Genomic DNA, 21,326 nt, shown 5'->3' with positions numbered 1-21,326 from the left:
ATAACAAAAAATTACATTATACCATAAAATGGAATAATAAAATCAATTTAAAAAATTGATATATTTTAAAATAATAAAACTCCATAAAAAGATTTTTTTTGGCCATCGCATGGGAACCATAGTTACAATAATAAACTATCAAAAGATAACAAATAAAAAAAACAAAATTAGTAATGTAAGAGCACTTTTTTTAAAAAACAAGACAACAACCCCTGCACGTGCACGCATATTTTTCTTTCCTTCCCTATCTCCATTTCTCTCTCTCCATATTCTTTTCTCTCTCTCTCTTAATTTTCTCTCCCAATCTTCATCTATTTTAGAATCTGATCGGACCACATTGTAGCTGGCAAGTTAAGGAACATTTCTACCCGATCAGATTTTTAAACAGAGTAAGTTCATTTTTGTTCTAAAGTTCCTTTGTTCTCTATTTTTCCTTAGGATTTAGTCATCAATCTTGGTGGGGACAGTTGAGAAGTTTAATCCTCTCAACTTATTCTATTATATACTAAATTTTTGTTCTGTTTGGATAATTTGCATTAGACTCGTAAATCTTGAAGCTTATCCAAACGGTGGGGAATAAAATTCTAGAAGTTGCTTGGAAAGCAAGCAATTGAGGTAAGGGAAGCTAAATTTAATTTTTAATAGCACCCTAGGATAAAAGATCTGAATGCGAAAGGGACGTGGTCCCAATATTCAATTTTCTCTTGCAGGAATGTTGTGTGTTCATATATTGGGTTGTTTGTTTGTATATTATTTAAATTTGTAAAAATATTATATTTTGATGATTTAGTATTAAAGTGTTATTTTTTTCATGTCAAATAGACTTTTGAATATTGTGGATCAATTTTTTGAATGATATTGTATGACAGAATGGTATGAAATTGAATTCATACATTTGGGATAATGTATGGACAGATGTTTGTTGTGTATTAAGTATTGATGCCTATGTGGTAACAGAGATCTCTGAGCTTCACTGATGATCTAAGTCACACAGACTAAGATATCAGGTGGTGAGAAGCTGATGGGGGAGTTCATGCACACCGTGACATATGAGATGCACAGCTTGGGTTGTATTGAACTTACCCTGATCCTTTTTGTTGGATTCGCTGGTAATCTTTGGATCAGGTGTTAATCTCTGGTAGGACTTACTTAATACGGGTCTTCCGGAAGACGTTGTTTGTTGAATATTCTGGATGTGTAGATCCATGTGAGATCTATGTGATTGATTTATGTTGTAATTTGAAGACGATTGAATAATTGAGAAATTGGCCATGTAATTTGATTTTCTCTTTTAATTTAATTTCGTATATTATAAAATTTTATTTTCACTAGCTTACCCTTGCTTTTTGTGTTGTGTTTAAACTGCGATGACTGTACTATGTGCACGAGCAGATGACCATACAGGTGCAGGAAAGCCTTAGAGGTTTCAGAGTTTTATTTTGAGCTATGGATATGTAAATATTTGTATTTCTATAAATCCTAATCATGTATTAGGAATGTTTTGAAAAACTCCAAGTTTGTATAGAAATACGTAGAACTTGTATTGTAATAGTTAGATGTTATTTTCTGGGGTGTTACATTTAATGGTATCAGAGCGGTTCATCCTTAGGATAACCTGAGGGTAGTGGGTTTATTCTGTTTCTCCTGCGTGTAGATTTTTGTTTAAGTCTAGCCTCAAGACTTAGTTAAAAGTTTCTAATAAGATGTTTGACAAAGTTGATTTCTTGAAATCTTGTTTGTGTTTGAGTCAAATAAATTTAATTGTTATGAATAAAGATGAAAGTATTAAGAATGAAAAGAATCTTGATAGAGTGGTGAGGGTGCACACTCATGACTGGATCAAGATTATTTTCTATCTTAATTCTAAGTAGCTAAAGTATATTTTAGAGATAAGTTTTGATTGGTTTTGTATCTATTTTGTGTGATTATTTCTTTTAAGTCAATTTGTATTAAAGATGTAGTTGGAAATTTTTAGTAATTTTGAACCCAATTATTTATGTGCTTAGTAGATAGCATGTAGGCCACCTACTCCTCCACCAGTAGATATGCCCAACTTAGCTCGGGCAGTAGAGATGATGGCAATAACCTTGCAACAACAGAGTGCTACTATGGCACAACAACATCAGGCCGCCCTTCATCAATTAGGAAAAACTAGATTAGCAGTTGAAGCATCTCAGCTTCATCAACAACCCCATACCTTTAGTTTGGAGGATTTTCTGAGACATAATCCACCCAAATTTAATGGCAAGGTAAATCCGGATGGAGCAGACCAGTGGGTGAGAGACATAGAAAGAATCTTTGAAGCTACTCAATGCCCTGAAGAGAGAAAGTTATCCTATGCCATTTATGTACTAACTGAAGAAGCTGAATTCTGGTGGATAGGCATGAAGCAAATGATGGAAGACAGAGGAGAAGATGCCACTTGGGAGAACTTCAAAGTAAGATTCCTGGAGGAATATTTTTCCTGATAGTGACAGGTATGCAAAAGAAATAGAATTCATGCAGCTGGAACAAGGAAATATTTCAGTCACTGAATATGCTACTAGGTTCAAACACCTAGCTAGATTTTACACCCAGACCATGACTGAGGCTTGGAGATGTAGAAAATTTGAGTTTGGGTTGAAGCAAGAGCTTAAAGAAGTGGTGATTCATATGTCCGTTGGAGATTTCCCTACTCTAGTGGAGAAAGCAAAAGTAGTGGAGAGTTTGAAAAATAGTAGCAGACTTGCTAAGCCTCAAGTGGGAGGACCTTCTAAAAGCATGCCTAAATATGAAGATAGAAAGAAACCTTATTTCAGACCTCAATTTTATAGTAGTGGAAGACCCAGTTCTCAATCACCACCTAGTTTCAAATGTTTTAGATGCGGTGGGCCACATGTTGTTAGATTTTGCCCTCATTCAGTGTCAAATGTGACATGTGATAGATGTCACAAGTATGGTCATGCAACAAAAGACTGTCGTGTCCAATTGGGAGCTCCAAATTCTGGTGGAGTGCATCAAGTACAACAAAATAGTAATAAAAAACCCAAAGCTGCTGGCAGAGTTTTTGCTATTAGTGGAGCTAAAGCTTCACAGTCTGATAGCCTTGTTAGAGGTATTTGTTCTATCCTTGGAACACAGTTATCTGTATTGTTTGATATTGGGGCAACCCATTCTTTTATATATTTTGATTGTGCTAAGAAGCTTAAGTTGTCAGTCCGAGAATTAGAAATTTAGTTGGTGGTATCTACAGCAACAGAAGGTATTATAGTAACCTCTTCCATGTGTGTTGAGTGTCCAGTAATTATAGATGGGTGGAGATACAAAATCAACATGATTTGTATACCTCTAAAAGATTTGGAGGTTATATTGGGAATGGATTGGTTGTCTGCTAATCATATCCTTATAGATTGTGGTCGAAAGAAGTTAATTTTCCCTGGATTAGAAGGAATGCAGGTTATCTCAGCTCATCAGTTTGAGAGAGAGATACAAAAAGGTGCATAATGTTTTATGCTTTTGGCTTGTTCTATAGTTACTGATAAAGTACAAAAGGATATGTTTGTAGTTTAGGAGTTTATGGATGTATTTCCTAATGATATTCCTAGACTTCCACCTAAAAGAGAGATAGACTTTGCAATAGACTTGATTCCTGGAGCAGGCCCTATGTCAATTTCTCCATACTGAATGGCACCAGCAGAGTTAGCTGAATTGAAGAAACAACTAGAAGACTTATTGGAGAAGCAATTCATTCGACCTAGTGTTTCTCCATGGGGAGCTCCAGTGCTATTAGTGAAGAAGAAGGATGGTTTGTCACGTCTATGCATAGATTATAGACAATTAAACAAGTTAACAATAAAGAATAAATATCCTCTTCCTAGAATTGATGACCTGATGGATCAGTTGCATGGGGCAGTTGTCTTTTCTAAAATAGATTTGCACTCAGGTTATCGCCAAATTTTAGTGAAAGCGGAAGATGTTCAGAAGACTGCTTTTAGATCAAGGTATAGTCACTATGAATTTCTGTGATGCTTCATATCAGGGATTGGGTTGTGTTTTGATGCAGAATAAGAAAGTTGTTGCCTACGCTTCTCGTCAGTTAAAGGTGCATGAAAGAAATTATCCAACTCATGATCTAGAATTGGCAGCAGTTGTCTTTGCTTTTTAAAAATATGGAGACATTTTCTTTACGGAATTAGTTTTAATGTGTTCAGTGATCATAAAAGCTTGAAGTATTTGTTTGATCAGAAGGAATTAAATATGAGGCAGAGGAGATGGATTGAATTTTTAAAAGACTATGATTTTCAGCTAATATATCATCTTGGGAAGGCAAATGTTGTTGCAGATGCGTTGATTCGTAAAAAAAATACAAATGTCGTCGCTTATGATTAGAGAGCTAGCATTGATTGAAGATTTTAGGAGTATGAATTTGGAGGTTTCCATGTCTTCAAATTGCATTAGTTGTAATACACTTGTTATAACTAATGAATTTTTGGAGAAGGTGAAGGAGAAGCAGTTGGAAGATTCAAAATTGAAGAACTTCATGGATTTATTAAATACTAACAAAGCTAAAGACTTCTCTTTAGGAGTGGGTGGTATTTTGAGATTCAAAAATAGAATATGCATACCAGAGGATAATGAACTAAAGCAAACAGTATTATCTGATAAAAGCAAACTCAGTTTATATCCAGGAATGACCAAGATGTATCAAGATCTCAAGAAGTCTTATTGGTGGCATGGCATGAAGAATGATGTAGCTAAGTTTGTAGTTGCTTGCTTGACTTGTCAGAAATCAAAGATTGAACATCAACGACCTGGAGGCATGTTAACCCAGTTAGACATTCCAGTGTGGAAGTGGGATGGTATCTAAATGGATTTTGTTACCCACTTACCACGTACTTTGCGGAAGCATGACTCTGTTTGGGTCATAGTGGACAAGTTGACAAAGACAACACACTTCCTACCTATGGATTTGAGAATCTCTATGCGAAAGTTGGCCCAAATTTACATAGATGAAATAGTCAGATTTCATGGTGTACCCACCAGCATAGTTTTTGATAGAGATCCTAGATTCACCCCCAGATTCTGGCAAACACTTCAAGAAGCTTTGGGGACTAAACTCAGACTTAGTTCAACATACCATCCTCAGATTGATGGACAATCAGAGAGAACTATCCAGTCCTTAGAGGAATTGCTTAGGACTTGTGTGTTAGATCATTTGGGCAGTTGGGATGAAATTCTACCTTTTGTAGAGTTCACTTACAATAACTGTTACCAAGCTAGCATAGGAATGGCTCCTTTCGAGGCATTGTATGGAAGAAAGTGCATGACACTTTTGTGCTGGTTTCAGGATGGTGAGAGTGTATTAATTGGACCAGAATTAGTACAACAAACCAATGAGAAAGTCAAAATGATTCACGAAAGATTGAAAACATCTCTTAGCAGACAAAAATCTTATGCAGATCAAAGAAGAAGACCTTTAGAATTCTCTGCGGGTGAGCATGTCTTTTTGAGAGTTACACCGTTCACTAGTGTAGGAAGAGCACTCAAATCCAAGAAATTGACTCCTAAGTTCATAAGACCTTATCAAAATCTCCGAAGAATAGACCATGTGGCTTATGAAATTGCTTTGCCTCCTCCTTTAGCTAACATTCACAATATTTTCCATGTATCCCAGCTAAGAAAGTATGTACCTGATCCCAACCACATTCTAGAGTCTGATTTAATCCAGGTGAAAGAAAATTTGTCATTTGAAGTGTAGCCAATCAAAATTTTAGATTCACAAGTGAAACAACTTCGTGGAAAAAGTATTCCCATGGTGAAAGTATTGTGGGATCTCATCTCTAGAGACTCCACTTGGGAAAATGAAGAGGAGATACGAGCATCATACCCTAGTCTCTTTATTGGTAAGTTCATTTTCGAGGACAAAAATTTTTGTAGTTGGAGATAATGTAAGAGCACTTTTTTTAAAAAACAAAACAGCAACCCTCTGCAACCCCCTGCACCTGCACGCATATTTTTCTTTTCTTCCCTATCTTCATTTCTCTCTCTCTCCATATTCTCTTCTCTCCCTCTCTCTTAATTTTCTCTCCCAATCTTCATCTATTTTAGAATCTGATCGGACCACGGTGTAGCTGGCAAGTTAAGGAACATTTCTACCCGATCAGATTTTTAAACAAAGTAAGTTCATTTTTGCTCTAAAGTTCCTTTGTTCTCTATTTTTCCTTAGGATTTAGTCATCAATCTTGGTGGGGTCAGTTGAGAAGTTTAATCCTCTCAACTTATTCTATTATATACTAAATTTTTGTTCTGTTTGGATAATTTGCATTAGACCCGTAAATCTTGAAGCTTATCCAAACGGTGGGGAATAAAATTCTAGAAGTTGCTTGGAAAGCAAGCAATTGAGGTAAGAGAAGCTAAATTTAATTTTTAATAGCACCCTAGGATAAAAGATCTGAATGCGGAAGGGACGTGGTCCCAAAATTCAATTTTCTCTTGCATGAATGTTGTGTGTTTATATATTGGGTTGTTTGTTTGTATATTATTTAAATTTGTAAAAATATTATATTTTGATGATTTAGTATTAAAGTGTTATTTTTTTCATGTCAAATAGACTTTTGAATATTGTGGATCAATTTTTTGAATGATATTGTATGACAGAATGGTATGAAATTGAATTCATACATTTGGGATAATGTATGGACTGATGTTTGTTGTGTATTAAGTATTGATGCCTATGTGGTAACAGAGATCTCCGAGCTTCACTGATGATCTAAGTCACATAGACTAAGATATCAAGTGGTGAGAAGCTGATGGGGAAGTTCATGCACACCGTGACATATGAGATGCACGGCTTGGGTTGTATTGAACTTACCCTGATCCTTTATGTTGGATTCGCTGGTAATCTTTGGATCAGGTGTTAATCGCTGGTAGGACTTACTTAATACGGGTCTTCCGGAAGACGTTGTTTGTTAAATATTCTGGATGTGTAGATCCATGTGAGATTTATGTGATTGATTTATGTTGTAATTTGAAGACGATTGAATAATTGAGAAATTGGCCATGTAATTTGATTTTCTCTTTTAATTTAATTTCGTATATTATAAAATTTTATTTTCACTAGCTTACCCTTGCTTTTTGTGTTGTGTTTAAACTGCGATGACTGTACTATGTACACGAGCAGATGGCCATACAGGTGCAGGAAAGCCGAGGTTTCAAAGTTTTATTTTGAGCTATGAATATGTAAATATTTGTATTTCTATAAATCATAATATTTTTTAGGAATGTTTTGAAAAACTCCAAATTTGTATAGAAATACATAGAACTTGTATTGTAATAGTTAGATGTTATTTTCTGGGGTGTTACAAGTAAAATGGTCTTTCTATATAAATAGATAGAAAAAAAAGAAAAAAAAAGTTAATCTCATCATGGAATCTTTATTTTCTCATTGTTGTTGTGATCATGTGTAGGATCAATTCGCACTAATTGATGTGAAATTTATAAAACGAAAATCTCAATAACTTTGTTATACAAAAAATATTTTTAATTAATTGAAAACTTGTATAAATTAAAATCAGTTTTAAAAAAATAAAATAAAATCATGTTTATAATTTTTTATATAATTTTAAAATTATTTTGCTTATTTTAGAAGATAATACATGTTTCTTAATATATATAAATAAATAATGGTGGTAAACAACATGGAGTGAAAAAGACCTAGTATTAGTGCGTTGGTATTCTCTTATCCCTTCCTTTTGTTTCCTTTTCAACTTTTATGAGCTGGAACTTTTTTTTTTGTCGGATCCAACTTGTTTTCCTAGTTGGCTAGTGTTTATGTTACGTACCTTCCATCAATTCTTTTTGTAACATACATGCCTTTTAATTATTTTATAATTTACGATCTATAGAAACGTATTTTTGCATTATGCTCAATAATTTAAAATTTATTTTATCCTTTTTTATATATATAAAAAAAAAACACATGCCTTGTGTTCAGAACTTGGCATATGGATACGACTCTCTTCGTGCAATGTTTCAAATATTTTCCTTGATATCCCAAAGCTTATTCATGAAGCAAGTAAATTATTTAGAAAATTACCTTAAAAGATTCTGGGATCAACAATAACAAATTCAAAACTCCTTTACATCCCTCAAATCGAATTAATAATTTGCATAAATTTTATTTTATTCTTCTTTTTTCTTTCATCAATGTTTTTTTTTTTAATTTCTACTTCATCATAAAGGCATGTACTTTTCTTTGACTCCCTAGTGGCCATTTTATTTGGCAAGCTTCTGTCATAATAATTGCACTCAGTCTGCATGCACATTAAGAATAAAACTGTTGTGTTTTAAAATGTATAAAATAAAATTGTTCACTTCTCTTCCTTCTAACTCGAAAAAATATAAAAGTGGAACTTCTATTTAGATTCTTAGTATATGCTAATAAACAATATATTTCCCTTCTTAATTAGTTTTGCTCTTTTAGTTTTATACTTTTAACAAATTTTAGCCAATAATAAAATATGCATCGAGGAAGTATGTCACTCACGTTGAAATATTTTATGAATTAGCTTATTGAAAAAGTTAAAAACGTGCGAATAAGTGTAATAAAAAATTATTCCTCCAACCTTCTTTTGGAACAATTGATATTTTTTTTTTCTTTTTCGGATCACCAAATTCAACTTAGCGTTAAAGCTATTTTATTATCTATATTATTGCATAAAAAATGTTTATATTTATCATTTGCTCTCCAAATTGGATCAAGAAGATGTATTTGTACAAAATGATTTGAACCAACGTGTTTAAGATGTATCTGAATTGAAAAAAAAAAGTTTAAGTCGCGCCGAAAATTCAAATCTTTGTGCCGAAATAAGTTCCCCAACAAGACTGAAACCCTATAGAAAAAATGAGTATCTAACCAAGCTATTTCAATGTTTAAACCGGTAAATATTTCACTAGAATTGAACCCACATTATACTTATATAAACATAAACATAGTACTCTCAAACAAAATATTCTCATTGTTTGTGTAGAACAAAAATAAATTTTTACTTATTGATTAAATTTGATCTTGAGTTTTGAAACATCTTATATTCTAAGATTGTTATAACTGTTCTGTATCAATTTGTATCACTTATATCCTAGCTGAAAGCTAGGAAAGGTTTTCTGGTTTTTGATTGGAACAGGATACTATGGTTTGCATGGAGAGAATGGTACAAGATGGGGAAACTATGGTTAATTGTTATGCTGGAAGGTGTGTACTAATACAAGGAACAGCTTGTGGAGATCATGCACAAAGGACTAACGCATTGCTGCTGTCTTTATTCTTGGTGTGGCTGGTATGGGGGAATGGTGCTGTCAAAGGTTATTCTGCTGCACGAAATTCTAAGTAGCCAAATACAATTTGTGTTTTTAGTGCAGACCTTGAGCTACTATTATTTTGGTTTATTGCGGATGTTGATAATAGTATTAGGAAAAACTAGTACAGAATTTACCTGTGTACACCAGTTTGGAATCATTAGTTGTAGGTTTTTGACATCTAAAGTTTCAGAACCTTTGGGTAATTGATTTTGCTCAATACCACAAGGAATGGAACTTTGTGATTGTGTATACGGGTTGGGTTACCCCTGAAGTAACCCTCTAATTTAATTTATTCATTGCTGATCAAAAAAAATTTCAATTTTGTTACGGTTCTTACAAGGCCAAGTTCCTCTTATAGTAACTTCTTATGTTTTCATCTTTTCGTCCTTCCGGCTTCTAGGCTTACTGATTTTTTGTTTGTACTTTCCTTCTCTGATATGAGCAGGAGGGGTACCTGCGAAGGCGCTATGACGTTCAAGTTAGTCCGAATACAATATGCCGATGAGTTAAGAATAAAAGATTATCTTTGAGCTGGGTTGTTATTTATAACTTTGGGATGTGGCTTAACTGTTATGGGTCTGTTCTTGAATTCAGACGAGGGCCCAATTGTGTCTTAATCATTAATTTATAATTAAACTGGTTTAATAACAGTTAATCATGAATTTATTGTCTGTTCTTATGTTCATTCAGTCTTATCAACCATTCGATCATTCGGCCTCTCAGCCGTTCGGTAGTACAATTAGAAAATTTAAATGTGAGTTTAAATCTATAAATAATATATTAAAAAAATAATCAAAAACTCATTACTTTAATATTTTATCTAGGTTTCACTATGATTTTATTAATATCAATATCTTAGGAATATAAATTTTTATAATTACAAATATGAATGTGAGTGTTTTAAGTGTTGTGAATAATTTTTTAATTAAATTATTTATAATATTTAATTCCATTTTGTAATGTTAATTATTAAGTCGAATTATTTAAATAGGGAAAATTATGTAATGATGTGAGTATGGTGAATTATGAAGTGATAGAGTGAAGATTTAGTGGTACCTGCGGTTACCCTATAATTGGGGGTAGAGTGGAGTGTGACTATTTTCTTTCTACATTTCTATCTTTAGTACCAAAAGTCCTCAACTAAGTCGCAAACCAAACACACGTAATTTATGTCATCTCCATGACTTTTCAAAGGACCTGATGATACTTCTTTTACTTCTCCATAACAACCACAATGCACTCATTCACCTCCTCTTCTCTCTCTCTCTCTCTCTACCAATTAAATCACTGACACGTTTCCATCTCTATAAAACCACACACACCCAGTTCACTATCTCATCATGAGCTGCCCCTACCACCACGCTACTTGGTTAGCTCCACCGATTCAGTCTTAGAGAGAGAGAGAATCAAGAACAACAACCAATGATGGAGTCAGACTCAGAGAACAAGTTTTATCATGTTCACGAACCAACCTACACCCCGACAAAGCTCCCTCTCTTAATCTCACGGCCAAGCATGGCGGCGGAGACTCCTCCTCCACTGTCGCCGCCGCAGACCACGATTTCGGTTCCTTTCAAGTGGGAGGAAGCACCGGGGAAGCCCAGACATTACCACACCGAATCGGAGCCGGACAACAGTGTTAAAAAAACCTTGGAACTGCCTCCGAGGTTGTTGTTTTTGTTGGACACCAACGTTGACGGGCCTTCCCCTACAACCGTGTTGGATGGGCCTTACGTGGGCCGAGCCATGTCCTTCACCACCTCCTACAGAACTTCCAGGGGCTACTGGAATTCCAACTTTGGGTCCTCCAGGTGGAACGGTTACAAGAAGATTACCACCGACGACGCTGAGGGCACTTTTGACTTTTCACCTCACTCTTCTTCTACTACAATGCCTAATGTGAACATCACAAGGGTTCCCAGAAGAGGATCCTTCTGGACTGTATCCAAGCAAAGGTCACACTTGTGGGTAAGTCATACTCTAAAATCAACAAACGCTTCGTATTTACAACTATTTTCTTCATTTATTCACTGTATGATAATGGATTATCGTCATAAATTTTTAAAGAATTTAAACAACTTATCGTTGTACAATTCACATTTTTTAGTAGCTTAAAGTATCATGAGAAAATGATGTTGTCCAAATCATGCATAGATAAAGCAGAGCCAGCTAAGGTATTAGGTATGCATTATGATTTTTCTTGGACAAAAGTGATGTTTGACTAAGACTATAATATTGCTCTTTGCTTTAATCATATTATCTGGGTGGATTATAACGCCACCGAAATTATAATAAAAAACTTATATGTACTATTGTGCTTTATTTTCTTTGTAAAAAAAGTTACTGATTTCGTTTTTTAAGAGGACTTTCCGTCTTTGATTTTTTCTTAAGCTGAGTCGACCCTACACTTACGCAAGAATGGAAAGATTTGGTTACTTTTTGTGAGTCCAGAAATTAAAACAGTCAAACGATAACAACATCTGGGTATCCAAAGCTGGACTTTCACTCCCTGGCTAAAGAAAAAACACCCACTAAAAAACCTATATGTTTTGCATTTTCTTGAACTAAAAACACCTAAAATAAGTTTAATTATTACAGCTCACAGATAATAAAGTTATTTATACGTTCAGATATTCCTGCTAGTTGCGATTGAGAAATGCTTGTTGGGTTTTGGAAAAAAACAAAAGACATTTTTGAGAAGTTCCCCATCATAATATTTTTTAGATCTCGCAAATCATACAAGTCAATGATGAAAGGTGATATTGAAGGAGAAGATTTGAAAAGGACACTGTTTTTCTCTTGGTTGAAATGTTGTACATTAGTCAGACTTATGAACATAAATTTTTGCATAATTGATTCGTCAATTTCCTACCAATAAAAATAGTGAGTGATTCATGGTTGGGTGGATTTTTTTGCCTGCACCGTTTGGGTATTTAATCCTTCCCTGTGGCAATGACTTGGTTAGGTTCATATCTCATCATCTAATTATACTTTTTTACAACTGCAGGCAAGCATTTATGAAAGCTTTAAGCAAGTGGTCCCATGGAAACGCAAGCACCCAACGCAGAAAAAATGTGCTTCCAAATTTGACACTGTTTGATCTTTTAGATTTTTACTCTTGTCAAATGGAGTTCTTTCACAAATTATTTCCTTCTCACAAAAGATGTCATTCAGTATATAAATAAAAAAAAAATATTTTACACGTCGCAGTCCTCTCCTATCTCGTAGCGTAGCGTAGCATAGGGTCATACCTTTTGTAAATATAATTTTTGTGGTAAACTTGTATATATATAAACACAAATAATTACTGAATTGTCATATAATTATATAGCCACGTGTGCTCAAGTATTACAAATTAAAATTATAATACTAACTCTGTATAAATAATATTTATCACAGCACAGTCATAATAGCAAGCGAAAGTAATTCTCACGTTATATTATATCGTTACTGTAAACACACTTAAGTAAATTTTACATCTAATTTATTTGGGTTTTGGGTTTTGGAAATGTGAACTATGGAAAAGATTTGCCCTTTACCATTATTTTCCAATGTTATATATACTAAAGTTAAGCATTGAGTTTGTTTCTGTATGTATAGTTTTGAGTAAATGAAAAATAAATTACTAATATAAATAGCATAAATTTATATCAATATAATGCAACTTATTAAATAATAGTTAAATATATTTTTAATCAAAGTTAGTATAATGCAACGCCACTTATATTAAATAGCTTCAATAATGCCAAATAAACAGGTGTAACGTGTCCTTTGATACGTGTTTATAAAATTGATTTCGATTTGTAGAATTGATCATCATAAGTATATTTGAGTTTGTAATAGCATAATTTTGTACTAACAACATGAACATGAGTTTTATTAGACAATAAAAATTTAAAATCAATTTCGGCGATGCATAATGTTTCAAAACTTGTAACTAGAAGTGAAAATTTTAGTCAAAGTATGATACCCACAATAATTACTGTAAATTCGCCAAAGGTTATTTCAATAGCTTTAATGAAACTTTGGTCTAAAACTTGAACCCACATTTTCAACACAATGAATGACAAGTCTAATGGTCAATGAGAAAATTCATGTTTAACTCATTTTAGACTCAAGTTAAGGCGTGTCAAACATACATTCAAAGTCCAAATACACTTTTAATACATCTTTAATAGGCTGAATACTTAGTTGATACCTATACAAAATTTAGATAAGTGTTGGGAATACACTATTTTTTTAATACACACACTTTTATTGATTAAAATTTATTAAACTCGATAAAGAAAATCTTTAAATAAAATAGAGACTTGCAACATTTTATATTTTGTGATAAATTTAAGTCAACAGCACAGTGTGCGTTCAATAATGTTGCTAATCATTTGTTTAGATTTCATTCAAATGGCATCATTGTTCTAAATGCCTGAATTCACACAGTATAGTAACAAGGGTTTAACAAGTTCTAAATTTTATTAATGACCCAAAAAGATTGTCATGAAAACAAGAGGAAAAGGTCATGAAGACGATGGAAATAAGCAAACTTTTTTTAAAAGAAAATTGAAAAGAAAAAATCCTTAAAAATTGAACTGTAATTCAATTTTAAAAATGGCTTATAAAATAAAATTTATTCTCATGAAATATTATTATATTTAATAAATCAATACAAAAATAAAATTAAAACAAAAGTGGGATTCACAAATAGATAATGAAATTAGTGAGATGATAAACTCATTAAAATCATAACATTTTTATCAAAATCTTTATGCTGAATTTATTTCTAATGTTCTAAATATAAATGGTGAATTTTATTGATTCTTATATTTTTTATTAAAAAAAATTGTCAACTAATTAAAACATTTTTTTTGTGTTTGAATTTTGTAAAATATTATTCTTAAAATTAGGGTAAAACAATGTTTTTAAAATAATTTATATGACAGAAAATAGTTTATTCAATATCTGTTACATTTATTTAATTAAAGAATATGATGAGACTACTCGAACACAATTCAAAGTGGCCATACTTCTGTTGATATTCACGTGGATTTTATTTCTTTTAACTAAATGAAATAAGAAACTTTTCAAAAATTAAAAACAATAATTTGCAAAATTAAAAATATATTTAAGTTAACAATATAATTATTTTTAAAATATATTTAATCGGTGTAATGGCGTATATTAGGGTTTCAAACGTAACTCATAATTCAAAACATTTCTATTTCTACATCATTCTTTGTTCGGTCCACACCACAAACCATTAATTAAGTCTCCGCAAGCACCTTTCAAATTTAATTTCTCGGTCACATTTCATTAATTTAATTGGTTAATTAATGCACTACCATTCTACAACTCTCCAACCATCTACATATGTTAAGGAAAAAAAAAGTTCACATTAATGATTCAAAATATTTTAAAAAATAATTAATACATATAATTTAAAGTACAAATAAATCAAGGAAAAAATATTTTAAAAACTACACATAAAATAAAATGTTGGAGATAGGAGAAAACGTTCTATACTTTTTTATTACTAAATTTTAAATAAATATATTAAATGTAAGTAATGCATGCATAAGAGGTAGGGTAACATTTATTTATTTTTGAACAGATAATATAATATAATAAAATATAAGAGAATCTCTCGGAGGAGTTTATTATTTCCATTGAATTTAAGAAACTTGGCATTGCAGTAATTAATTTGAGTAAAACCTAATTCAAAGCCCACACCAGATTGGAATGCAAGTGTTGACCATCACAGATAATATTTGAAAGCTTGCAATTACAGTTCGATGACTTAACAGCATAGGCTTAAAAGTTAAAAAGCGTGTCTTGCAAGTCATTTTCTTTATTAATGATAAGCACGAGTATAACTTTCTTTATTTAAAAAAATACAAAAAAATTATATATTTTACTTTTAGAATGAATTAAAATAAAATTCCTTAGTAATCTGTTTTCAAATTTAATTATCTTCATGCTAAAAGATTCGAGTATAATGTTTTTAAAACTTAAAATATCACATGTAACACATCATGTATTAGCCTAACTGAGATGTCAAGTTGCATAGTGATACCTAACATGAAATTTTTTATTAAAAAATATATTAAAACTTACAACCTTTTTGAATGCATGAAGAAATTATAAAAATTAAGTAATGAATAAAATTAACATTGTCTTAACAATTACACAACAAAGTAAACAAAAGAAATTTGAGTATTGCTTTTTTTTTTCTGTTAAATGTATCCTAACACAAGTTGAAACTAATCCATTGAAATACATGTTTTTCAGTTGAGATCAGTGAAACACACTAAGTAATGACGGTATTGTATGTTGTTGTAATATAAATGAAAAGATTATTCTTTGTGAATAATGTTTATATATTGCCATTAAATTTAAATTTATTTGTTATCTCGAACCTTAATAGTTGAATTTTGAGATAAACAGAGTATATCAACATTAAAATTCAGTGGAAAAATAAGTCCAAAACTTCAGAATCAACAACTAATGTTGCCAAGGAAAAGGGCCCATAAAGTTAAAGCCCACACTTTCTATCCAATTACAAAATGCAGATACTGTCAGGGATAGTTGAGATTTGATGTTAGTTATATTTATTTAGATAATGGAAAGAAATATGATTTTTTAGTTAAAAATTAAATTAATATTTTATTTATTTGAAATTTTAATAAGATAATGCAATATATGTATAGAATAAAATAAATATTTATTATATATATACACACACGTTATTTTAAGATGAGATAAACTGCATTACATTCATAATTTTTGTTATCTTCTTATTTTCTATTTATATTTTAAATTTCATAATAAAAATTTATTGTTTAATTATAAAACATGATATTTAATATCGTTTTTTTATTTTATATTATATACTTTTTTTCATTTATTAAAATGTCTAAAGATATTTCCCACGTTCGGGTGGATTAGGTCAACCCAACCCAATCCTTTTATTGGATATATTAGATGGAATATTGAACATAGTTTGGAAAAATTTGAGAGTGAAATCACAAGTATTTTACTTTTTTAATAACAAATAATTTTATTTTAATTAAAACTATAAAATTGGTAGCTGGTGATTGAAAGATGTTAAATTAACTTGTTAAATTATGCATATTTAACAAAATTACATGTTAAAACAAATGATAAATTAAAACTGAAAGAAATAAATATATTGATATAATATTTTTATACAAATATTTTAAATTTTAACGATAAAATTAAGAATATTTATAATTCCAGTTTTTAATTGATTTTAATTTTTCTAGTTTTTTATTTATCTTGATTACTTTTTATTAATAAATTATCTTAATTACGTTTTTTTCAAGTATTCTGTGTGTGTATATATATCTACAATATTGTGTATTTTATTCATTTACATAATACTTTAAAATATTTTCAATCAAATTTAAAATAAAATAAAAAAGACATATATGTAAATATTATACTTTCTTTATATTAATAAATATTATGATCAAGAAAATAGTGTAATACAAAAAAAGTTATCATTTATCAATACCAGTGTATTGAATCTTACTGTTAGAATAATAAAATATTGTAAATAGTATAGCGGTTAAAATAAATTGAATAATATAAAAATATTTGAAAAATAGCAATAAATAAAATCAACTTATTATTTATCATTATCAATAAGTTATGCAATAAAAAAAGGGGAAAAAATATTTTGTATAAAAATATGTAATAATAAATTCTTAATGTAAGTAACTTCTATTAAAATGCTAAAAAACTAGTAAAATTGTGCATCAAACATTATTTATATATTTTTTACATAACACAATTAATAAAGTTAAATAACTTGTTTAAATAATAATAAAAAGTAGAAAATAACTGACAATAAGCCTTATTAGTACATATATAATTAAATTATGGTTATCGATCTTATTCAGATTTTTTTACTAAATAGATTATTTTTTATTTTCAAAATAAAGGGGATTTAACCAACATAAATTTAGTAAACTTATTTACTTTATCAAGTAGTTTATTTGTTATTATAATTTTTTTATTAGACATAATAAATTTCAGAGTCCTGAACACCAAATTTTAATTTGTTTGATTGAGGCATTCCATATATATAGATTTAATTTTAAAAATTAAGAGTTGTTTGTTTATGTGGTATAAGCATTTAGACCAAATGACATGTGATACACTATAATTCCCAAGTCCCAACAAAATAGATCTTCATCCAACATCATAACTACCAAACAAAAAATCACATTCAAGTGCATCAAAATAGAGAACCATCATGCAATAAGTGACCACACTTTCATGCCTGCATATGATAAACAAGTCACATGAAATTAAAACCACCATTTGTACTGTTGTCACATTTTTTTTCTACACAAGGGTTCCACAACTCTACACTATCTTTTATAAACTAATGTATGGATCATGAAACTCATCAAATTAAGTTAAAAACCTAATTCATAACCTTAACATTTGAGTGAAAATTTGTGTATAATAGTTCATGTATACATTTTTTCAACATAACTTTTTTTTAATTTAAATTTTAAATCAATTTTATATCCAAGTGTATTAATATTTATCTAAAATCATGTTGATAAACATTTCATTATAATTCTTTATCATACCCCCATCATACTGTAACAAAGTGTGGGTGAGAAAAAAAAAAGTTCCTAAAATGCATGTCATTTAAGACTTTAATGTAATATTAATTACTCATCTCTATTCAAACACTTAGTTTTATAAATAGACAACACAAATTATAAAAAAAAAGTACAGCATTCTGCCTTTTAAATTTAGATTTATGTAAAAAAAATTAAAGAGGGAAAGAGTAAATCATAAATCTAAATATTATATAAATCATGTAGTTTTACAAACACATTGAGCAAATTCTTCCAATTGGTTCTACAGAAAATTGGTCAGAAAAGAAATTATTAAGATTTGTTCAAGTGTTAGAATCAGATTGTGTCGATGCCACTTGATCGTGTTAAAAACATTGCACTAGAATGAGTTATTGCCAATATTTTTGCCCAAAATAAGTTTAGTATAAGTTTAACAAGGAGTCAGATTTTCTTCAGCAAAATCACGTAAATTTGAACCAACAATTTTATCCTTAAACAGTGTCTGAAAGTTAAGGAGCTAAACTGGCTGAGACCAACTTTGAAATGAGTTTGATATGTAACTAGGATATTGTCCTAAAACAATATTTTGTGTAGATTAAGAAAAGTATTTATAAGATACTCTCCTAAAAGCAGAGGCAGAGGATGATAAAAGATGTTAAAAATTACATCCGTGGTGGCTCAGTTATTTTGGGAAGAGAAATTAGTTAATCATTTTAACCAGTTGCTGGGTAGTTGTAGAAGAATAAAGAATATAATAATAGTAGGAATTAATGGACAAGAATAGTTGAGAATAAGATCTGATATCATAGGTTCCAAAAGTAAGATTGTAAGTATTAAAAGACATAAGATGAGGTAAAGAGGTGATGAACAAGATGAGTTGTGAAGTCAAATCAGTTTCCTAATTCACAATATGAACCTATGTTACCTAGTAGAGTCCTCCACTGTCCTATTTTATGTAATGTTTCAAATTTCTATATACTCCTATTCCTTTTATGTTCATCCACGAATTCCAGGCATAACCATGAAGCTCAAGCTTGGACTGCCATACCCATATACCTTCTCCTCTTGTAATTAGCTTTGAAACAAGCTTGCCTCAGCTTCTTGGCTTTTGCACTTATTTCCAGTCCTGGTAATTTCTCCAACAACCTTTTATGCTTCTCCAACATGGACACCTCCTCTGCCAAACCCAATTCCTGCACCACATACCAACCACTTTCAACCATTGACCACAGAAAAGTAATAAAATCAGTGGTTAATTAGTCTTCACGTTGGTTTTCTTGTCACCTTCACTGCCCTTTTATGGGGCACAAACTATTACAAAACAGTACAAACTACAAAGTTCTTAATTATGATTCCGCGTGGGGTCCAACTCCTACAATTGTAAACTCACAATTTCTCAGCAAATAAAAGCAAAATTGTTTACTACTTGAGTAATTAAGAGACATGGGAAATAAGGTAATAAAAAGAGAATGTTGTTTCAGTTGATGCTCATTAAATGTTACAAGGTACATTACCTTAACATTGTCAATGAGTAATTGCAAGCTCTTGAGTTTCCTATGGGGCCACCTCATGATGTTAAGCTCCCTGCACCTTCTTTTCAACATGGTTAACCCCACATTCATTTGCTTCGCAGCTTCATTAATGGGAACATCAAAATGTTTCTTTATCTCCTCAAATTCCAAAGCACATGGCTTCTTCTTCTTACTGCTACCGCTACTACCACTACCTCTACCTCTAGCTCTAGGCACTAGCATCTGCTCAATATTCTGCACCTCCTCTTTCTTCACACAAATGGCAGACCCACTTTCAATCGCCAATAAAGCATCCCCAAAACCCTTCTCGCGACTGCAACGACCGTTTTCAGGAACAACAATAATGTTCAAGGGCTTCTGGTCCACCTCCTCCAAATCTTCACCCAGGGGTGGGAGGCTAAAATCGATGTCCAGGTTTTCCAAATCTGGGAACTCATTCAAGCTTAGTTGCTTGCTTGAATATGACAACTGCTGTGTCCAATCGTGGTCGGAAAAACCCTCGAGTGGTGAAAGTGAAACCTCCATGGTTCTGAAGTCACACACACCATTAAAATAAAACTCATCCCCAGACACACACGAACAAAAAAAAAAACAATATAGTACTGTTTATCATATAAGACAAAATGAAACAAAGAAAGTTCCAATCAACCTCGAAAGTCACGAGAAACTGTTTCATAGGAATAATACTAAGGAAAAGACAATGAAGAAAGAGGAACTTACTTGTCCGTGGGGTATAGTTGAGCAGAGAAAAAGCATGAGTTGAAGGTATGAGGAATGATCTCAAGATTTGGGAAATCACGTTCGGAGACAAAGTCCATGTCGGAGAGAAAGAGAGAACGCAGAATAGGTTTGGAAGGACTAAGGAGAATGCGAAAAATGAGAGTATTTATAAATGTGTGTGTGAAGTGATGTGTGGTTTGGGAAAAGAGGGAGGGGGTTACAATTTTCAGACCAACTCTTGTTCCGTTCATTTTTTGAGACATTGAACCGCCAGTTTAGATACATCATAATCATATTCATCCTCGTTTCAGCTTTCATTAACGCTTAATCACTAATTAATAACTCATCACAACCACCCTTCTTCATCCATTCTCACTCATCTCATACATCTGCATGCTGCATCATATCTCATTCTAATCACAAATTAATAATCTCATTAGTAATAATCACAGATTAATAACCTTTCTTTTGGGATATAATCTTCCCAAAAAATGCATAATAATTAAATTACTAAAAAGAAACCGATGTTTGTTATCATGTAATGCAAGTAAGAATGTTATAGTGGTGGGGAGATTTGTGATTGGTGTTTTGTTTGTACGTGTAATTGAGGGGTTGTAAAAGCGTGTTTTTCCATACATATTTTGTCATCATTTAGTGTTTTAGGAAATGCTGCTATGTTCATAGCTGTTCCTAAAGTAACGCATCAAAACTATTATAAAACAAAATAAGACAAACGCATTGTGTAGTGCAGTCACGATATTCATCCACACAAGAACTTAAAAAGAAAAGGATAAATAATAAATGAGGTGTCAATAGTAAAAAATACGAGTTAGTCCGCTGTTTTTTTGGACTGGTCCACTCCATCACAGTATGGGCTGTCAACCCGTCAGTTTTTTTCTATTTTTTTATTTTTAAATCATAAATAATATTGTTTTTAAATTACTTAAACATTTTTTTATGTTAACTTAATTAATACTATTAATAATCAGAACTTAAATATTTATGATTTTAATTATAATAATATGACATACACATATGTAATATAAAAAATTAATCTCAGAGTTATTTTTTAATTTTTTGTTTTGATTAAACAGACCAGGCTAAACTCAAAATTCAATATGTCCAG

The 21,326-nt window shown here is 31.3% G+C and overlaps 3 protein-coding genes and 1 long non-coding RNA gene across 4 annotated transcripts; 3 read left to right on the top strand and 1 right to left on the bottom strand.

Moving 5' to 3' along the window:
• The first annotated feature begins 222 nt into the window (after positions 1-222).
• Positions 223-1,727, top strand: LOC137821973 (uncharacterized). The gene is made up of 3 exons (XR_011082900.1): positions 223-389; positions 541-615; positions 1,393-1,727. It is a non-coding gene; the product is annotated as an uncharacterized lncRNA (long non-coding RNA).
• Positions 1,728-2,580: 853 nt separating this feature from the next.
• LOC137822205 (uncharacterized) lies at positions 2,581-3,216 on the top strand. Its single transcript, XM_068627104.1, has one exon. The coding sequence runs from the start codon at positions 2,581-2,583 to the stop codon at positions 3,214-3,216; it is 636 nt and encodes a 211-aa protein (XP_068483205.1).
• Positions 3,217-10,529: 7,313 nt separating this feature from the next.
• Positions 10,530-12,538, top strand: LOC137821902 (uncharacterized protein At4g00950). Its single transcript, XM_068626698.1, has 2 exons — positions 10,530-11,304; positions 12,344-12,538. The coding sequence occupies exons 1-2, from the start codon at positions 10,759-10,761 to the stop codon at positions 12,434-12,436; spliced, it is 639 nt and encodes a 212-aa protein (XP_068482799.1). The 5' UTR covers positions 10,530-10,758; the 3' UTR covers positions 12,437-12,538.
• A 6,192-nt stretch (positions 12,539-18,730) lies between these two features.
• On the bottom strand, positions 18,731-20,992 carry LOC137821195 (protein RKD4). The gene is made up of 3 exons (XM_068625670.1): positions 20,201-20,992; positions 19,463-20,009; positions 18,731-19,141 (listed from the first exon to the last, which is right to left on the bottom strand). Exons 1-3 carry the CDS (start codon positions 20,461-20,463, stop codon positions 18,977-18,979), a joined length of 975 nt encoding a protein of 324 aa, XP_068481771.1. The 5' UTR covers positions 20,464-20,992; the 3' UTR covers positions 18,731-18,976.
• Positions 20,993-21,326: the final 334 nt, after the last annotated feature.

The sequence above is a fragment of the Phaseolus vulgaris genome, chromosome 9 (genome assembly GCF_000499845.2).
Source record: "Phaseolus vulgaris cultivar G19833 chromosome 9, P. vulgaris v2.0, whole genome shotgun sequence".
NCBI lineage: Eukaryota > Viridiplantae > Streptophyta > Magnoliopsida > Fabales > Fabaceae > Phaseolus > Phaseolus vulgaris.
This window is presented reverse-complemented; position numbering and strand designations above follow the sequence as displayed.